A 17559-nucleotide genomic window follows, 5' to 3' on the forward strand; every position below is an offset into this window, starting at 1 on the left:
CATCGGGCTCCTTGCTCAGCGAGGAGCCTTCTTCTCCCTCTGCCTGCCGCTCCTCCTGCTTGTGCTCTCTCTCTCCCTCCCTCCCTCTCTGTCAAATAAATAAATAAATACATACATACATACATACATACATACCTTGACAGTTTTTGAAGAGTATTAAATGATACATGCGTGTCATTGTATTCCCACACAGTTGGTGCTATAAAAATCAAAACAGCACTGAGTGTTACATGGAAGTGCCCAGATAACTCTTGTTTTTTAAGTATAATTTTCTTATTAAAAATAATGACTTTAAAGAACCATTAGAGTTCATCCATTCAGTAAATACAAATTAAGAAGCTTATTATTGAGTATCTGTTTGTGCCTCTCTCTCTGTGCTCAGTGCTTTAACTCGCCCCCTCATTTGATTCCCACAGCCCTTTGAGGTTACCCCCAGTTTACAGTAAGGAAACAGATTTTAGAGAATTGCATAACAGATTGCCCAAATTCACACTGCAGAGCTAAGATTGAAGTCCATGCGTAGTAGACTCTACTAACCTGTACCCTTTATCAGTATTCCCCCTTCAAAGTAAGGGGGTGTGCCAAGATGAGCAAGACAGAGTTCCTGCCATATGAAAGACCACAAACTGTTCTACCAAATAGATTGTGACATGAGCCTGTGAGAAGTTCAGATAAAGGACATCTAGAGTTCTGTGGATGGAGAGATTATTTAGGAAAGTTATAGAAAATGGGGTAATTGAGCCTGGGCCTTGAGGTTTTCAACTTTTTTCTCATCTGCTCACTTTCTGTTTGATTTTACTTTTGTAAAAATTAACCAGCACCTACGTTGGGAGGTAGGATCATAGCTTCTAATGTCATAAAGCAAATAGGTCTCCTATCTAGACCAGCTTTAATTCACCTGGACATGTCACTCGATGTTAACGAAAGTTGCTAGATCAGGTTATCTGAATATGTTTGTGTGTTTTTCTTGGCCTGCACCTCTATCTCCATTCTATTCTCAGCATGGCTATTTTCCTCCTTTCATTCTTCACACCACATGACAAACGCCTCTAGTTCATCCTGTTGGCCAACCATTGCTTTCTCCCTCGACACCCACCCCTATGTTGCATAACTTCCCCTCCTGGCATAAACCTCTTGGTTTTCCATCTGAGCTCTCTTCCTCTCAGAAAAGAAAAGTGGAGGGACAGGATCTTGGTGAGAATTTTCTTTCTAATTCTCGAAGAGTTGTGCCATAGACAGTGTGGACTTGCTCAGGTCCTCAGACGTTGCATCTGTCCCCATTGTGCCACTTTGGGCCTTCCTGGTGTCTATATACAGTAACCTTCTCCCTGTGAGATGTTCTTTCTCCCCTCTCTGTCTTCTCTATTGAGCCTATGGGCTGTCTTCTCTGTACAATTTCAGTATGCCCAGATTGCATTTACCACTGTTGAGGTAAATAATACCAGTTCCCCCCAACAACAAGGTTCAGATCTCAGTTACCACAGCATATTAACTGTAAGTAATTGCATAGACTGCGAAGTGTCCTCCCAGCTCTTCGGCCCACGGTGACTACGTACATAACAGATGTGCATCATGATCACAGCCGACCACACCACTTTTCTCCAGGTCTGTCAGTGACTGGTCACTGCACATCTGTTACCCTCGCGTAGCAAGTGTGTATTTGTCTTGCTGCTGTCTGCTCATCTCCTAGAGGTGAACCCACAACATGTTACAGAAATGGATAGTTGAAAGAGGAGCTTGGTCAACAAAGGTGAATTGCTAGAAGTGAAACTGAATGTGATTGGAAAGGTTTGAAAAATGACAATGGCAGGGTGAAACTAGGATGAGACGTCGGCCTACATGAAGTTATGATACAAGCCATACTGAAAAAGCCCAATGAATATAAAAACCAAGGTAGAGGTACTTTGACATCTTTTAATTTAAATTGTATGAGGAACAGAAAGCTGCCTATGGTTTAAATGGAGCATTTACTTGTAGTTCAGTTTGAAGATTAAGGAAAAAAAAAAGCCTCCATCAGTTTGGCTAGCATTCAGGTTGTGTTGAAGTTAGTTGCTTCCTTGAAAGAAAACCTTGATTACAAGGATGTTGAAGAACTTCATTGCCAGTCAAAGATGGTTTCATCAATTCAGAAGTCATGATGAATTGACTAATGTTGAGCTCTCTGGGGAGGCTGCTAGTGTGGATAAAAATGCTGCTGTGAAATTTGTACTCAGATTCCAAAGATGAGTTAAGGCAGGTGGTCTGATTTTCAAGGAAGGCAACCATCAAGAACTTAACAGAAGATACAGGATCGTGAAGTGATCATGAAGGATATAAGGGATAGATGAACTCGCTTATAGGAGACAACACAAGAGCGTGAATTTAAAACCCATGTTTACCTGGCCAGTTAATTGTGGCCAAGGAATTAGCGTCAGGAAAATACAAATGTGGGTACCTGGGGGTACAGTCTTGGAGTATGAGGGAGAGGTGCCATAGGGCAAGGTTTTCATTTTAGTCCTTAAATGTGCTTACATGTTTGAGGGCAGTTTAGAAAATAACATTTTGCCAGAAAGGGAGAAGCTTAGAAATGGTTAATCTAATCCCTTGCTTTGTGAGATTTAGGCTTAATATAATATTCAGAAGTTAAATGAAGATAATACACTGTTTAAGGATAGAATGTCAAGAAATATGATTTAAGAAACACGTGATAACTTATATTCTTTGAATTTGGATTTTCCATTCTCCCCATACCCCTCCAACTCCTTTTTGTAATGGAATATCTATTTACGGTCAGGAACTAGCAATGTTAGTTTTTTCTGATTATTTTGTGGCCTTGTTTATAGCTAAATTTGAAGGTGAGTAAAAAGAAGTGGTAAATTAGGAACTACATTGTCTAGGTAAATACTTCTCCAAGGTATTTATTATTAAATGGGTTACATATATTTAGAGTTTGCAGAGCTTAAATTCATAATTCATGGCTTGAATTACTTTTAGGAAATGTAATTTGCAATTACTCTGTAAGCACTTTGATGAAAAAAGGAAGTTAAATTCTGTTTACTTTTACATTCGCTTAAAAAGTTATTACCTTCCCAACTATAAAAGTAATATATGTTCATTATAGAAAATTTATAATTATAACTTATAGAAAAGTTAACTGCCATTAGCTACTACTTGGTGGTGTGTCCTCCCATTGTTTGTAGCCTCCTGGTGCTGCTCTGATAGTTGGTGCCCTGTTCTGGGTTGTCATAGCCCATGCCACAGCAGTTGGTACATAATGTGTGCAATCCAGCTTCTCTGCAGTCATTACTGTTATAAAAATTCTGGCAACTGGAAGTTAATTTTTTCTACCTATCACAACTTTTCCCCCCTGTACTACTATATCCTGAACATCTGCCTGGGAAGATGAAATAGATTTTTTTCCTTTGTGAATTGCCTACTTAAGAACTTTGCCCTTTCTCTGCTGGCTTTCTTTATTAAAATTTGTAGTTACTTTCTATTAGCTCCCTTCTTTGACTCTACAAACTCTTACACATATACCTCATATCAGAAGCAGAAAAAAGAAAAAGCTTGCTGCCTTTCCTTACTTGTTAGTAGGAAAACATACTCATGCTTTTATGAGCGAGAGGGTGCAGGATAAACCTTTGGTAAGTAACTTGATTTAAATGTACTCCTTGCCCCAAGTGTCTATCAATAGATGAAAGGATAAAGGAGATGTGGTATATATTCATAGTGGAATATTATTCAGCCATAAAAAATAGTGAATGAAATCTTGTCATTTGCAACGACATAGATGGAGCTAGAGGGTATAATGCTAAGTGAAGTAAGTCAGTCAGAGAAAGACAAATACCATGTGTTTTCACTGATGTGGAATTTAAGAAAATAGGCAAAGGAAAAAAGAGAGATAAACCAAAAAACAGACTCTTAATCATAGAGAACAAGCTGATGGTTACCAGAGGGGAGGTGGGTGGGGGGATGGGTGAAATAGGTGATGGGGATTGAGGAGCACTGGGTGATGTATGTGATTGTTGAATCATTATATTGTACACGCAAAACTAATATAACACTGTGTGTTAACTGTACTGGAATTAAATTTTTATAAAAGGTACTCCTTGGAATTGGAAATCAAGAAGAAGGTGCCTGACAAAGTCGAGATTGCCAAAAGCACGATACTTTTGGTACTGATGGTTGGTGTTGGGCATTCATGAAAGATTGCTGCCAAAAGTACCTTGTTGGTGTCAGCGGGATTTATCCCAGACTTGGTGTTGCAGCTTGACTGCATTTGTGTTAGTGCCAGGCAATGATTCAGCGCTTACTCACATTTAAGTAAATATTTCCAAAGTCCAGGTGATTAATATTAACAATCACTTTTTAGGTCAGAGAAGCTTCATGATTGGACTCTAAGACGTGGATGCATCCACAAGTTGATTAGAATATTCATGTGTGTGTGCAACCCTTAGGGTAGGATCCTGTAAAAGTACAGTTCTTTGAGGTCTAATCTCAGTCAGCCAATCCATTATGAATAACCTGAGACGTTTTACTTCTGTAGTTTCTGGAGCTACTCCAAGTTTATATTCATACCCAGTTCAGGTTCCAGTGGTCCTTGGTGAAATGGCTTAGGTGGGGACTAATTGTCCAGCTAAAGGTCAAATTAAAGGAGAATATAATAGTGAACAGCTTCTACATCTTAATATGTTTACGGAAATAAAGTAATGTTTCCTTACCACTTGATTGCAAAGTTGATTTTAACAGCTGGCCTGGTATACGTTTCTGCTTTAGCGCCCACCTGAAGTGGCAGTCCCAGCTCAAGGCTGGTTATCCCAACTGTTTGCACTGTAAAGGCATGAGTCCCTGTACTTTGGATCACTCAGAATTGAATACTATTCTTTCCCTCATTAGCACTGTTTGTACAAATCGTTTTGGCACATATATATGTGGCTTTATCTGCCTGATTGGACTGAAAGCACCTTGACGTTTGCTGTTTTAAATTTCAGAGTGTGTAACACAAAATGTTGCACCCAACAAAAATCTAAAAATAGATGGTTCTCATTCAGAATCTTGTGATTCATTTATAAATATGCCAGTTTAACAGGAAAAGAGTAGTGGTTATGGGCAATTGAGAGTGAATCTCATGGCTGACACCTGCTTCAAAGTGTGGCCTTGTATAGTTCCAAAAATATCATGTGACTCATCAGAGTCAATTTTGTCTTGGTGTAAAACCTTACTAAATATGTAACTGTCATCTGACTTAGTATTTTTTTCTTTGACTGGCTGAAGTGCCTCTTTGGGTGTAGTTGTTACGTTTATTTTCTTCACAGAAGTCTCTGGGCCAGGGGATTGATGTTACCACTGATTTCCACAAGATGGCAGACCAAACCCTTTTATTATATTGCTAGGTTTCAAAGAATTTTTGACGCTGTCCTATGCTCTGAATTGCATTAAAATCTTTTCTGCTTTTTCTTTAGATGGGCAGTGTCAAACCGAGAAATGCTCATAGCCCAAAACAGCTCCTTGGAATTTAAACTACACAGACTGTATTTTATTAGCTTATTAATGGGTGGGACTACAAATCAGCGAGAGGCATTACAATATGCTAAAAATTTTCAGCCATTTGCCCTAAATCATCAGAAAGGTGAGTCTGGAGCCAAGTGTTTTTGATATTTGTTTTTCTGTTTGTTTGTTTGAGCGTGGAGCTCAACATGGGGCTTGAACTCACGACCCTGAGATCAAGACCTGAGCTGAAATCAAGAGTCAGGCACTTAACCAACTGAGCCACTGAGGCGCCCCGAATGTTTTTGATATTTGGAACAGACCTTATAGTGACCACTGGGATTTAAGTTTATCTTAAAGAGATGTAATACATGTTTTCTAATGAACTGAAACAACTGTAGATGATAATCACCTAGGAAAAAAGTCTGGACCTAGAATAAAAGTAAAACATTGAAGCCTCTTGGATGAAAGAGACATTGCATTTTTGGGATTCCATACGTAAGAGATATAAGAAAGAGCGAGGCCACCCCTCATGCTGCTATTACTGCCCCCACAAAGTGTCTGAGGGTGCGCCAGGGTGGCAGCAGTGACACTGAGCGTCCGTGTACTGGCCAGTTCTACGGCCAGAGATCTGTGGTGGACTCATTTATGACATCGTCTTCACTGCTCTGGCAATGGTAGTCATACTATGCTGTGTATAAGAATAAGTTGAAGTTCATATTTAGTGCTTTCCTTTTCTTCCCCTTTCTCTCTATGCCATCTCTCTAATTTAGGTTGAAGGGAGAAACCAAGCTCAAGGACGAGAATTTTAAAAGACTTAGTTAATAATTTAGGCTATATCAGTTGGGGGAATTTTTGCCTTTCTCAGCCTCCTACCCCTAAGCCAGCCCTATTTCAGGTGTGACCATTCACACTTAAAAATTGCTGCCGTTTTTGTGTAGACATTCAGGTTTTGATGGGAAGCCTTGTGTACCTGAGACAAGGGATTGAGAACTCACCATATGTTCACCTACTTGATGCAAACCAGTGGGCTGACATCTGTGACATCTTTACACGGGATGCCTGTGCCCTCCTGGGGCTCTCGGTGGAGTCCCCTCTCAGCGTCAGGTATGGAGATTGGTCGTGCTGTTAAAATAGGCACTGTTTTTTTTTTTTTCGATTTTTCTTAATTTCTTGTCTAGTTCTTGATGTTAAACCTGAAGAGAACATTTGTCTTTCTGAGGACGAGTTTAGTTGGTATTTCAAGAGGTCATCACAATTGGCAGTGAAACCAGTTTTAGGGCAGTGTGACCTGTGAACCTCTGGGTGTCCCTGAGAACCTTTCCCGCTGTGTTGATTTTTGCACAGATGGTGCATAACTAGTAGTGGGTTAAACGGCTTGAGCCTTAGCACAGGTCAGTGCAGCGGTCCCGGACCCTGACAGGACGCGCTGCATTACTCACACACTGAACCCACCACACACTTGCAGTTTAACACACACTGGCTCTACTCCAGACTGTTCTTTAAAACTTCCTAGTTTTATTACATCCTGACCCTTAAGTACACATCTTTTTAATATTCTACGTGACAAGGTGGGAAGTTCTCATAAAGCACTTCAGCTTCAAGCCAGAGTATCATGCTTGTCTCAAACAATACCTGTATGTTGTTTTGAGTTTTATGAGCCAATAAACTAGTGGTTTTTTTTTTTTCATGAAACTTTTTTTTTTTTTCCCTAAGATTTTATTTATTTCTTTGACAGAGAGAGACAGCAAGAGAGGGAACACAAGCAGGGTGTTGTGGGAGTGGGAGAGGGAGAAGCAGGCTTCCCGCCAAGCAGGGAGCCCAATGCGGGGCTTGATCCCAGGGGCCTGGGATCCTGACCTGAGGTAAAGGCAGACGCTTAATGACTGAGCCACCCAGGCGCCCCTCATGAAACAGTTCTTACTTGAAAGAATCACTAAAAGATACACAGTTAAAAGATACTACAGTTAATTACACTTAGGTTTTTGTCAGATGTTTTTTCGCATGTATGAAATGAGTCTGCCATGTTAAGGAAAACAACTATCTTTTTGTATCTTTTAAATTCATGAGTTTAAGCTAAAATAGACATTTTGGGAAACTTGTATCTGCCACTGTGGGCTTGACAGCTTCCCCATACTCTTCTGATGAGATTGGTGATATTGATGAATTTGAGTTTTTTGATATTTGTATAATGAAATGTGTTAACACTTAGAAGATCTTAATTCACTAATCTTACAAAACCATGCGTGAGAAAAAGATTCATTCACAGTATGAGACAGACGGATTTTAATGGAGCAGGGTACAAAAAGAGTCAAAAGGATTCAGATTCCACTTTGCAACTAACCTTAAACTATTCCTTGTTGAGTTTTGGTGTGGCATTAAAGAGAAATACCACAATTATCTGAAAAGGCAATTAAATTACCACATATCTGTTTAAAGCTAGATTTTCCCCCCATTTACTTCAATCAAAAGAACACACTGCAACAGATTGAATGCAGAAGATATAAGAATCCATCTGTCTTCTATCAAGCTAGGCATTAAAGAGATTTGTTAAAAATGTAAAGCAATGCCAGTCTTCTCACAAATTTATTTTTGGTTTGGAAAATATAGAGGTTTTTTGGGGTAAGAATGTTACTGATAACATGTAATATATTTATGATTTTAAATGAATTGATATTTTAAAAATTTCTCAGTTTTAATTTCTAGTATAATAATGATAGATATAACCCACAAAAACAAATGTCTTTTGAGATTCTTAATATCTAAGCATGTAGGTGAGTCCTGAAACCAAGAAGTTTATGAACCTGTTTTAAGAAAATAACTTCTTCAGCTCTCTCCTATTTATTTAATTCCTCAAGTGTTTTGAATCCCTGCTATGTACCAGGCATTGTGTGGGACACAAATAAGGTATAATCTGCTTTCCATAGGGTGTTCCACCCGAGCATAGGAGACACTTAGAATGCATGACCAGGCTGCAGGTCAGGTTCTCTGGGGGGAAGAGATTGTGAAATGGTGGAAATTGACATGCAGGAAGTTTGTTGGGAAATGAAAGCAGCAGGATTGGCAGAGGGTAAGTTGGACGGCGATATCTTATCAGAGACCTCAGCCTCTCCCTGAGGAGCTCTGGAGCTACATGATGGGCCTGTGGAATTGTCCCGAACTGGGGCAACAGAGGTGGGCTTCTGTATCCTCACAGAGAGCAGTCATCACATGTGACATTGGTCAGGTGATTTGCTTCAAGTGAGGACAGTCCTGAAGAGGGACTCAGTTGAGAGTTGACTGCCAGCACTTCCAGAGCTGAGAAATGAGCACTTCTGTCCTGGACAGGGGTATCCTGGTCTATGTGCAAAAACTGTTTCAGAATGTCATAAGCAGAGCCTGTTGAATCTGGTGGTTTTGTAAAATTTAAAGCTGTTTTTGGGTGCTAATTCAGCAAAGCAGAGGGTTCTGTGCCCTCTCCAATGGCCAGGGCTCTCGGCACATGGAGTCTGGAGGAACTGACATTTCCTAGGACCAGGCTGTCTGACACCTGGCCTGGCACTGACATTTCCTCTTCTGCTCTCCCAGTTTCTCAGCAGGTTGTGTGGCGCTGCCAGCTTTAATTAATATCAAAGCTGTGATTGAACAGAGGCAGTGCACTGGAGTTTGGAACCAGAAAGATGAATTACCCGTGAGTTCCACTTTCTATTGGTTCTTTATTTTTTTCCTGCCATTAGAAGAACATGGATGTTAAGGGTTTAAAATGCCTGTTCTGCCTTTTAACCAGAGAACATTATTGTAGCCGTTCAGCCAGGATTCTTTTATGTTATGTGTAGACATGATTAAACAATAGAAATGGGAAGCCAGTACATTTTGGAGGCACTGAATTGTTGTTGTTTTTTGTTTTAATTTTGACTTAGAAAAAAAATAATAAAATTTGACTTAGAATGGCGGCGAAAGCTCATGAAGGAGGACCTCACAGGTGTGTGGCGTATACACTGTAGCACGCATTGTGTCCTGCACGTAGTTGACAAGCCACTCAACTCAAGAATACAGTGATTCTTTTAAAATACAAAAGTAGTGAGGTCAGTTGGTTAAATTTAGTTTTGTCTTAAGCATTGGTATTCATGAGATTATGGATTTGTACTTATTAAAATAAGCATATAGCTGTTAAAATAAAGGTTGTGCCTGAGACACCTGCAGTCATCAGTGGCCTTCCAGTGCTGTGTGTCCACTGCTGTCATGGAGCAGACCATGATTTTAAACATCAGCTCCAGTCACTTGCCAACTCTGTTACTTCTCTAAGCAGTAGTTGGTCCATCTCTAAAATGGGGATCATCCTTCTCTTTATGGGACTGTTAAAGTCTAGGATAACTTTGGTATGGTTAGAATAACATGGGATGGGACGCACAGTAGGTACTCCAGTTTTGCTGCCATAGTCGTCATGACATGGGGTGACAAAGGTCATTGTATTTGAGTTTCCACCAGACCTCTGACAGTAGGCACTAAAACTTTGACTAGAATTATCATTCCTGTCGTGGTTGTGTCATAGATCCTAAAAGGCTAATTATGCATTTGGGTTTTTGCTGGTTTTTTGCCACACTTGTGCTCAGGTTTATCTGCAGTTCCCTTCCCGCTGGTAACTGTCAGTTGGTTGCCCCAGCTTCTCCTCAGAGATCCGTTTTGATGAAAGGCACAGGTGCATTCCCAGTGCTGGGTGTGGTCAGGATACAGGCAGCAGCCCTGCTTCATTGCTGCTCACTGGAACAAGTGACAAGAACTTGAGCCTTCACTTGCTGTGCTGAGGCAGGTGCCTCTAAGAATGTGGCAGTTTCCCAGCTATGTTACGAGCATCTCTGACATTTGGCACTAGCATAGAGCATACTGAAATCTGAATTCGCCTAGAAAGCCTGTGTGTAGGGTAGCAAAGCAATAGGAGGTGATGATCTGGCCATTTTTTTCTCAGGATTATTCTGTTACACTTTGTCAACATTCTTGGAGGAGTCTGGGTAATAGACTTTATATTGATATAACCATTTCTTATTATAAAAAAAAAGAAAGAAAAAAGAAAACAGAAAGAACAGACATTTGTTGGAGCCAATGTCAGGTGCCAGCCACCACGCTAGGTGATCTCATAGCTTTTGTTTGTTTCGTTCACTGTGAAGAGAAACAATTGATACACCTGCCGTGGGTCTGACGTACAGATTATGAAAGGTCTTCCTGAACTTGAGCTTCAAGTCCTTGTTTCAGGTGGTTTCTCTGGCCATTATACACAAAATATGGGAAACTCAGATCTGAAGCTTGCACAAAAGTAAACCTTGTTTAGTCTGCCTTTAAAGGAATTATTATTACACTGAATCTTACCACCTACCTAAATGTGCTACAGAACAGGGTTTCTGGTTTTGGTGTTAGGGTGTATCCCGACAAATTTTCAGGAGTGTCTGACTTCTAGAGCATTGCCTTTGACTCTTCAAAGATCAGAATTTGGTTTGAAAAAATAGTGTTACAAATACTTTAGAAGGTTAATTAGAATTAAGAAGTAACACGTGGATCCCTGAGACTACGCGTCTTTGAGGTGATAGTGCTGTAAAAAGTTAAATTCACATGAGTAGACTGATGAATGTTTTTGCTGCCCATGCATATTAACATGCAGATGCTTTTCTGAAATATAACTTGAACCTTTTTTACTGTTTTTAAGATTGAAGTGGACCTTGGTAAAAAGTGCTGGTATCACTCTATATTTGCCTGTCCCATTCTTCGTCAGCAAACAACAGATAACAATCCACCCATGAAATTGGTCTGTGGTCATATTATATCAAGGGATGCCCTGAATAAAATGTTTAATGGTAGCAAGTAAGTGTCTGACTTTTTAACTGTTGGTAAAAACGTTTTTCTTTCGTAACTTAGTGGGAGGGTGGTATCTGATTTTTTTTGCCAGTCTTTTTATTCGTAAACTTGGTGATTAGATTTATAAGCATGTTCTTTAATCTTAACTTTGGGGTAGGCAGTACATTATCGTTGTTCCCCTGCCTTTATATGAATGGTAATACACTTCTTACGGTTCTCAATTTGCTTTTTTCACTTAATGGTATATCTTGGAGGTCTTTTATATGCTACAGAGAGAGCCCTCATTCTTTTTTAAAGCTGCAGAGTATTCTAGCATATGGAAATGTGATAATTTATTTAACCGGTTCCTTATCAATGAGCACTTAACTTTTGTTGTTTTAAAGTGAATTATTTTATCTACATGTGATACGTAAATTGTAGAATTGGATTTGCTAATTGGAAGAGTATCTACATTTATAAGTTTTATACCTATAATGGGCCTTCCTTATTTAAAAAAAAAAAAGTCTCAAAAGCCTATCTCTAGCTTAGGCAGTTAGAACATTTTTCATTGGAGTTCATTTCAGACCCATTATGGTGAAGTCTTTCTTTTGAAAGAAGGTCCTGGCGTGTGATGCAGCTCTTTGTGCCCTTCCCAGACGGTGCCGCAGTCCTGCTGGTGCCACTGGTGGTGCCTAGGGCCTGCCGCTCTGTGTGCTGCTCGGCTCGGCAGCTCGTGTCACGTTTGCTGCACGGGACTGCATTGTGTGGCCGGTACATTGGAAACTCGTGTAAAGACAGGAAAAACCTAAACTTTGGAGAAGAATTGGATTGACTTTTAAAACCGCAAAAGCAGTTTTCAAAACCGTTGTCTTTGTCTTGTTTACAAAACAGTTTTCACTAATTTCTACTGCAGAGGAGCCTTCAGTTTAGTGTCTGGCTTGATCGGTGTGTATTTGTGACCCTTCAGAGCTAGAGCCTGGCTGTTACATGAAGGGAAAGCACAGTTAACCCTTCAAACAAAATACAGATGTGTGTGTGTGTGTAATTGTTAGAGACATTTTATAGATGAAATTGAATGCTTAGTACTGATCCTGTTCCTTGATTCAGTATTTTCTTTCTTGTCTTTAGATTAAAATGTCCATATTGTCCAATGGAACAAAGTCCAGGAGATGCCAAACAGATATTTTTCTGAAGAAATAACTTTAATTTGCAATTTGTAAGTGAAACTGAATTGTGGCGCATTTCAGAAGAGAACGTTCCATTTAATGCAGCTAACTGAGGACTCCCGTGTTTATATAAGCTAATGCTCCAGAAACTTCGCCAACATTTAGTGTGCACACACTGAGGGGAGTGCTCCAGATGAATATTATCATAGGGCTTTATTATATTCTTGGTCTTCATTTTTGATCAAGTAAATACACCAGCAGTTGTCATTCAATGCAGGTTTTTGTACTTAATTATATGGTGATTTTTTTACTTTTTAAGAGCAGAAACAGAAATCAACCTCCCTGCCATGTGTTTAATATTTCTCCTGCTTTTACTTTTGTCATTTCTTGATAATTGTGAGGTTTGAGAATGTTTGTGAAAGTTTTACTTCCTGTTATGTATACATAATTAAATGAAAATTCTTCAGAAAAAGTTTGAAAAACTGAATTGTGGTTATACAACTAATTTGCATTTTTTTTGCTTAAGGAAGAAAGCTGTGATAGATTCCCAATTTGCTTTTTGATGTTTTCCTCTGCTCCAGCTCTCACCGAGAAGTCAGCAGACCTGCATTTGAGCTCTGCTTATAGCCCCAGCGGGCTGCCTATTTCAAATTCCATCATGAATTTAGCAGGTTGGTGTGAGAAGTCTTCCACTAGAACAGAGTGGAAGGAGTACTATTGTTTCTTTGCTTTTATTGCCAAGAGGTGCTTGTTTTAAAAGCGTGTTCAATAAAATGAAGTTCTGAAGTTAGAGGTGTTCTTAAGTTACTATTTGCTGTCTTGGTCTTGGTAGCCCTATTCTCTGAAATCTGCCTTCAGGACTTGGCTGTCTGTTTCATTTGTATATCATTGCAGGCACAGTGTTGTTTGTGTGTGTATATACGTGCACCAGCATCAAACATTGTGTATCTGGAAGGGAAGAAGCATGTTCCAGTCCTAAAATGCAGTTACCAGACTCGTTACTTTAAATCCTTAAAGTTAGAAGTTAGCATATTTTCTGTAGCGCAGAATATGTTTATTGCTGTTTTTGTATTTGAATAGTATACTGTTCAATGCCTCTCTTCTGCAAAGTGTATCATCTCATTGTGAATCTGTATATTACTCTAATGGATACAGATGATGATCTTTTCTCTTGTGAGGTATCTTCATTTAATGCACTGTCCAGAAATAGCCATGTGTAAGAGTCTTTCTCTGTATGATGAACGAACTACATGGAAAGGACTTCTGCGGACATACTTCTGACTTATACCCATTAAGTCACTTCATTATGAGAAGAATGTTATATGGAAATCACCAAATATTTTGCAACTTTATTTCATCTGACATGGAACTGAACATCACTATAGGAAAACTTTGATGAGAAAACAAAGAAAGAAGAAAATACAGAAGGAAAGAGGACCATGACACTTTGCATTTGAAACTGCAGATTGGTTTCTTTTGCAGGGAGGGAGAAAACAGGTTTGGTGCTGAGTTCCCTAGAAAGTGTCAACATGTGCAGAGTCGAATACCAGCCCGCCTGGTTTGTCCTGAAGTGTTTATCTCGGAGAGCAGGGATTTGTCTAAAAGGAAAGGGGTACTGCAGGAAAGCCCTGCGTGACTGCTGTGTGTGGTCAGGCCTCCTCTGAGCACTACTGTGTGCTGGCTAGGTTAGCCAGGAATGGCGGCTGGCCTGCTCAGAGTGCTTGCTCTGTCCGACCTCTGTCTTCTTGGCCCCAGTGGGACTCTAGCTCTGTGTTTCTGCTTTCCTGTTGGAACCCTCTCTAAAGTTTTCCCTTCTCTCCACTAAAGCAGTGAAGGCAGAGAGCAGAGAGAAGCTCCTTGGACTCCGAAAGAGAAGGTAGAGAATTCCAGGCAACTCTGGCTGAGGATGTAAACCTGGTTTATGACTTATATTTACCTTTGAGTTACAATCCAGAGTATGTTTTTTGTTTTTTGTTTTTACTCCTTTTTTCTCACTAGGCCAGATTTAGCTTTACTCACAACTTATTCTCACCTTTCAATCTCAAACACTTACAAAATATTTAGGCTTCATATAAGATTTGTACAATGTATATGTCGTGCAAGAGGCTGGTGGTAAATATTTTGGGGGCCAGACACTTCACAGAGTTGGCTCAGGCCACTTTTAAGGACAAAAGCCAGAACTCTGCTTTGTCCCTCTCCCAGTGCTGGGAATCTTGTTGACAGTCAGCTCACGAAACTTTAAAGAGAGCGTGCTTTTAACTAAAGCATTTGATTTTACAGTTTCCTATGTAAGGTCCTTGTAGTCCTACTGGGCAGGGGAGGGCCAGAAATTTGAAACTCTTGATTTGACAATTGAACATGAAAATTATATCTTGTGACCTTTAACTAAATGCATGGACTTAAAATATTGGTGACTAAAGGTGAAGGAAAGGTGGATTTGAAAAGGCCAGACCTTAACCAAAGATGCTGAAATACAACATGTTGTCCTTTCTACTCTAGAAACACCTGCAGCAGTGGTGTCAGGACCTTATCGTGGAGGCTGTTGTGTGTCACAGTGCAGGAGGATGCTCTGTTGCGTTCTGCCTCCATTTGCAAAAGGTCATGATAGAGCCACGGTTTTTTAGAGTCCGACTCATTATAATAACATACATTGCAAACAGAGTTCCAGAGTGGTTTCCTCGATTTCCTTAGGAACCATTCCATTTATCAGTCATGGACAAAGGCCATGGGACTATGCTAAACCAATAAAACCTTATTCGAACCTTAGATTCTGATTTAGCCAGAGCGTCTGTGCTTTCAAGTACAGTCTGAAGTACAGTGGCTAAGTTTGTCTTTCAATCTTTTTTCTCCTTCGTGTGATCATCACAAATACCATTTCTGTTGTTTTGGTGGTGATTATGTGAGACTTCTAATACATAAATGAACGGGTATTGGTGCCTCTTGATTTTAAAAATGTTGAAGAGAAGAGCCACCTCATATTCATAGGGCGTGTGAGTATTTTGTGAGTGTATGAGCATTTAATTGAAAATAAGAAAGGTATGAAGTTAATCTTTTGATTTTTTTCTGTAGCAGCTGATGTATACAGAGACACTAAAACCCACACCAAATTATGTGGGGAATGAGGATCCTTTTTCTCTCCAGGTAGTCCCACAGGTATGTAGTTCGTTCAGTATTTATGCTGTGAGTTATTTCCACTTCAGTGGTTCAGCCTTTGGGACAACAGATATTGCAAAAACCAAGGACTCTTGGTTATTCGCACAAGACAAGCTGCTGGTAGACATTAGCCCTCTGGTTTTCCAGCTCAACTCTGATTAGCGGACTGACAGTCTAGCTGGTCAGTTTGCTTAGTCAGCAGACTCAGGTTATTTTCAGGGAAGGCATGGTTTGGTTAGTTTCATCACTAGGATGTGTAAGGTGAAGACACAAACCAAATACCTTTCATTACTTAACTCTACGTACATTATCCTTGGTAACACTAGAATGCTGTGGTCTTGAGGGAACGTTGGCAAGGAACACAAACGTAGAAGGTTTGGTGCTCCATAAGCCTGTCCAGCTGTGGTGGGTTTTATGTGGTACAATAGTGTTTACCATGAGCAGGTACAAACTTCATGAACTGTTCTTATTGAACTATAATTGAATAGATACCAAAAATAGAATGACAAATGTATTTTAATAGCAGATGAGGCAATTAGTTTTAGGGTGAGTTTTCCGCTGTTGATTTTACTTCAAGAGATAGGGAGAGAAAACAAAGATTTGTTTTCAACACGTTTCCCTCTACAGTGCTAAACTATAGTGAATATATGCTTCGTTTACTTCCAAAGAGGCAGCAGCAGCTGGAACTGGCTTACAGCACACGCTTTGTTTCATGTTGTGGGTAAGGATTTACACTCTTATTTTAGCAGTCACTTCACGTTCTCCAGCAAGGCAGATGTGGGGTTCACTAGGACTTAGTGCCTGATCTTTTCTTTTGGGAAGGGGTGGGAGTGAATGTAGCGGGGTTGGGAGGGAAGCAGGAGAAGAAAATGGGAGTGTGAGTGAGCGTGCATGTGTCCAAGACTCACCGTTCCCCCCCCACCTGTGTCCAGCAAGGAACAGGCATTTAATGTATTTTGCTCACGACTGCAGCGTGCATGTATTTTTTTTTCCTCCTCCGTGTTTTCTAAACTTAGACTAAAAGGATTCATCAAATCATCTTGTTCAGATGGCTCAGGATTGTATTTCTTTTGCTTACGCTGTGCTCTTGGGTTCTATAGTATTTCTATAATTATGTAACAAGAATAGTGTTGCACTGTAATCTATCATATAGAGCTATATGTATGGAAAATTTTGATCAGTTTTTTAAGAAATGTATCTTGTTTGCAAAGGCACAATAAAGTTGCATCTTATAGACTATAGGCAATAAAGCTAACAATAAACCTTATTTAACACAAACCATATTCATATTCTCTGTTCATTTGATTTTGGACAAAGTCCACCATATCCAGTAGTTTCAGGGATTTATTTTGATTTAAAAACTTCTGATATACCTAATTTATAAATTTCAGACTGATATAATAGAGTTTTGGAAAACTATAACAAATGCTTTGTTAATGTGTGTATTCCTATGTAAAACACATGGCTTCTCCTGTGTATATTTTTAAAAATTAAAGAGATGCACATTTAAAAAGTGTTTTGTGGAACCAGTCTGTATAAATGTGCCAGGTCACAGAGGTGTGAGGGAGGGAGTATGGAGGTGCCGGTTGTAAGAAGAACTTTGCCTGCATTTGCTAAAGAATTTGAGAAAGTATCTTTGTCTTCCTCCTGTGTCTGTGCCCCCAGCAGTGGAAGAGGAGGTGGCTGGGCACCATCGCAGTTTCTAGGAGGGGATTGCGCTCAGGTTTACAGGCTCCTGCATCCTGTGCGCGCTGCGTCCTGTGGATGGCTGGGACCCTTTGGCTGGAGCGGTGGCGTATGACTGGGAGGAGGAGCCCTGGAGCCGCTGCCCTCAGGCTGCTGGTGGAGTGGGGCATACACGGTCAGCATTGCCAGGGAGAAAACCGGGCTGAGCTGTCTGTCCTATTTAGTGACAAGCTAACGTGGTGGAGACCAAGAATCTATTTGTGCTGCTTTTGTAGATTTTTTT

The 17559-nt window shown here is 40.0% G+C and overlaps 1 protein-coding gene across 4 annotated transcripts in view; it reads left to right on the forward strand.

The window, feature by feature from the left end:
* RMND5A (required for meiotic nuclear division 5 homolog A) overlaps positions 1-17103 on the forward strand; it is a 68711-nt gene extending 51608 nt beyond the window's left edge. For 2 of the 4 annotated variants that reach the window (XM_048222734.2, XM_048222735.2), the window contains 6 exons: positions 5442-5608; positions 6408-6573; positions 9034-9136; positions 11144-11298; positions 12400-12487; positions 12968-17103. In XM_048222734.2, the coding sequence (XP_048078691.1) occupies positions 5442-5608; positions 6408-6573; positions 9034-9136; positions 11144-11298; positions 12400-12463 (655 nt within the window). In that variant the 3' untranslated portion in view covers positions 12464-12487; positions 12968-17103. Of the gene's footprint in view, positions 1-5441; positions 5609-6407; positions 6574-9033; positions 9137-11143; positions 11299-12399 lie in introns of all 4 variants that reach the window. The other 2 variants (XM_026481219.4, XM_048222733.2) reach the window with 2 other exon arrangements.
* Positions 17104-17559: the final 456 nt, after the last annotated feature.

The sequence above is a fragment of the Ursus arctos genome, unplaced genomic scaffold (genome assembly GCF_023065955.2).
Source record: "Ursus arctos isolate Adak ecotype North America unplaced genomic scaffold, UrsArc2.0 scaffold_8, whole genome shotgun sequence".
Classification (NCBI taxonomy): domain Eukaryota; kingdom Metazoa; phylum Chordata; class Mammalia; order Carnivora; family Ursidae; genus Ursus; species Ursus arctos.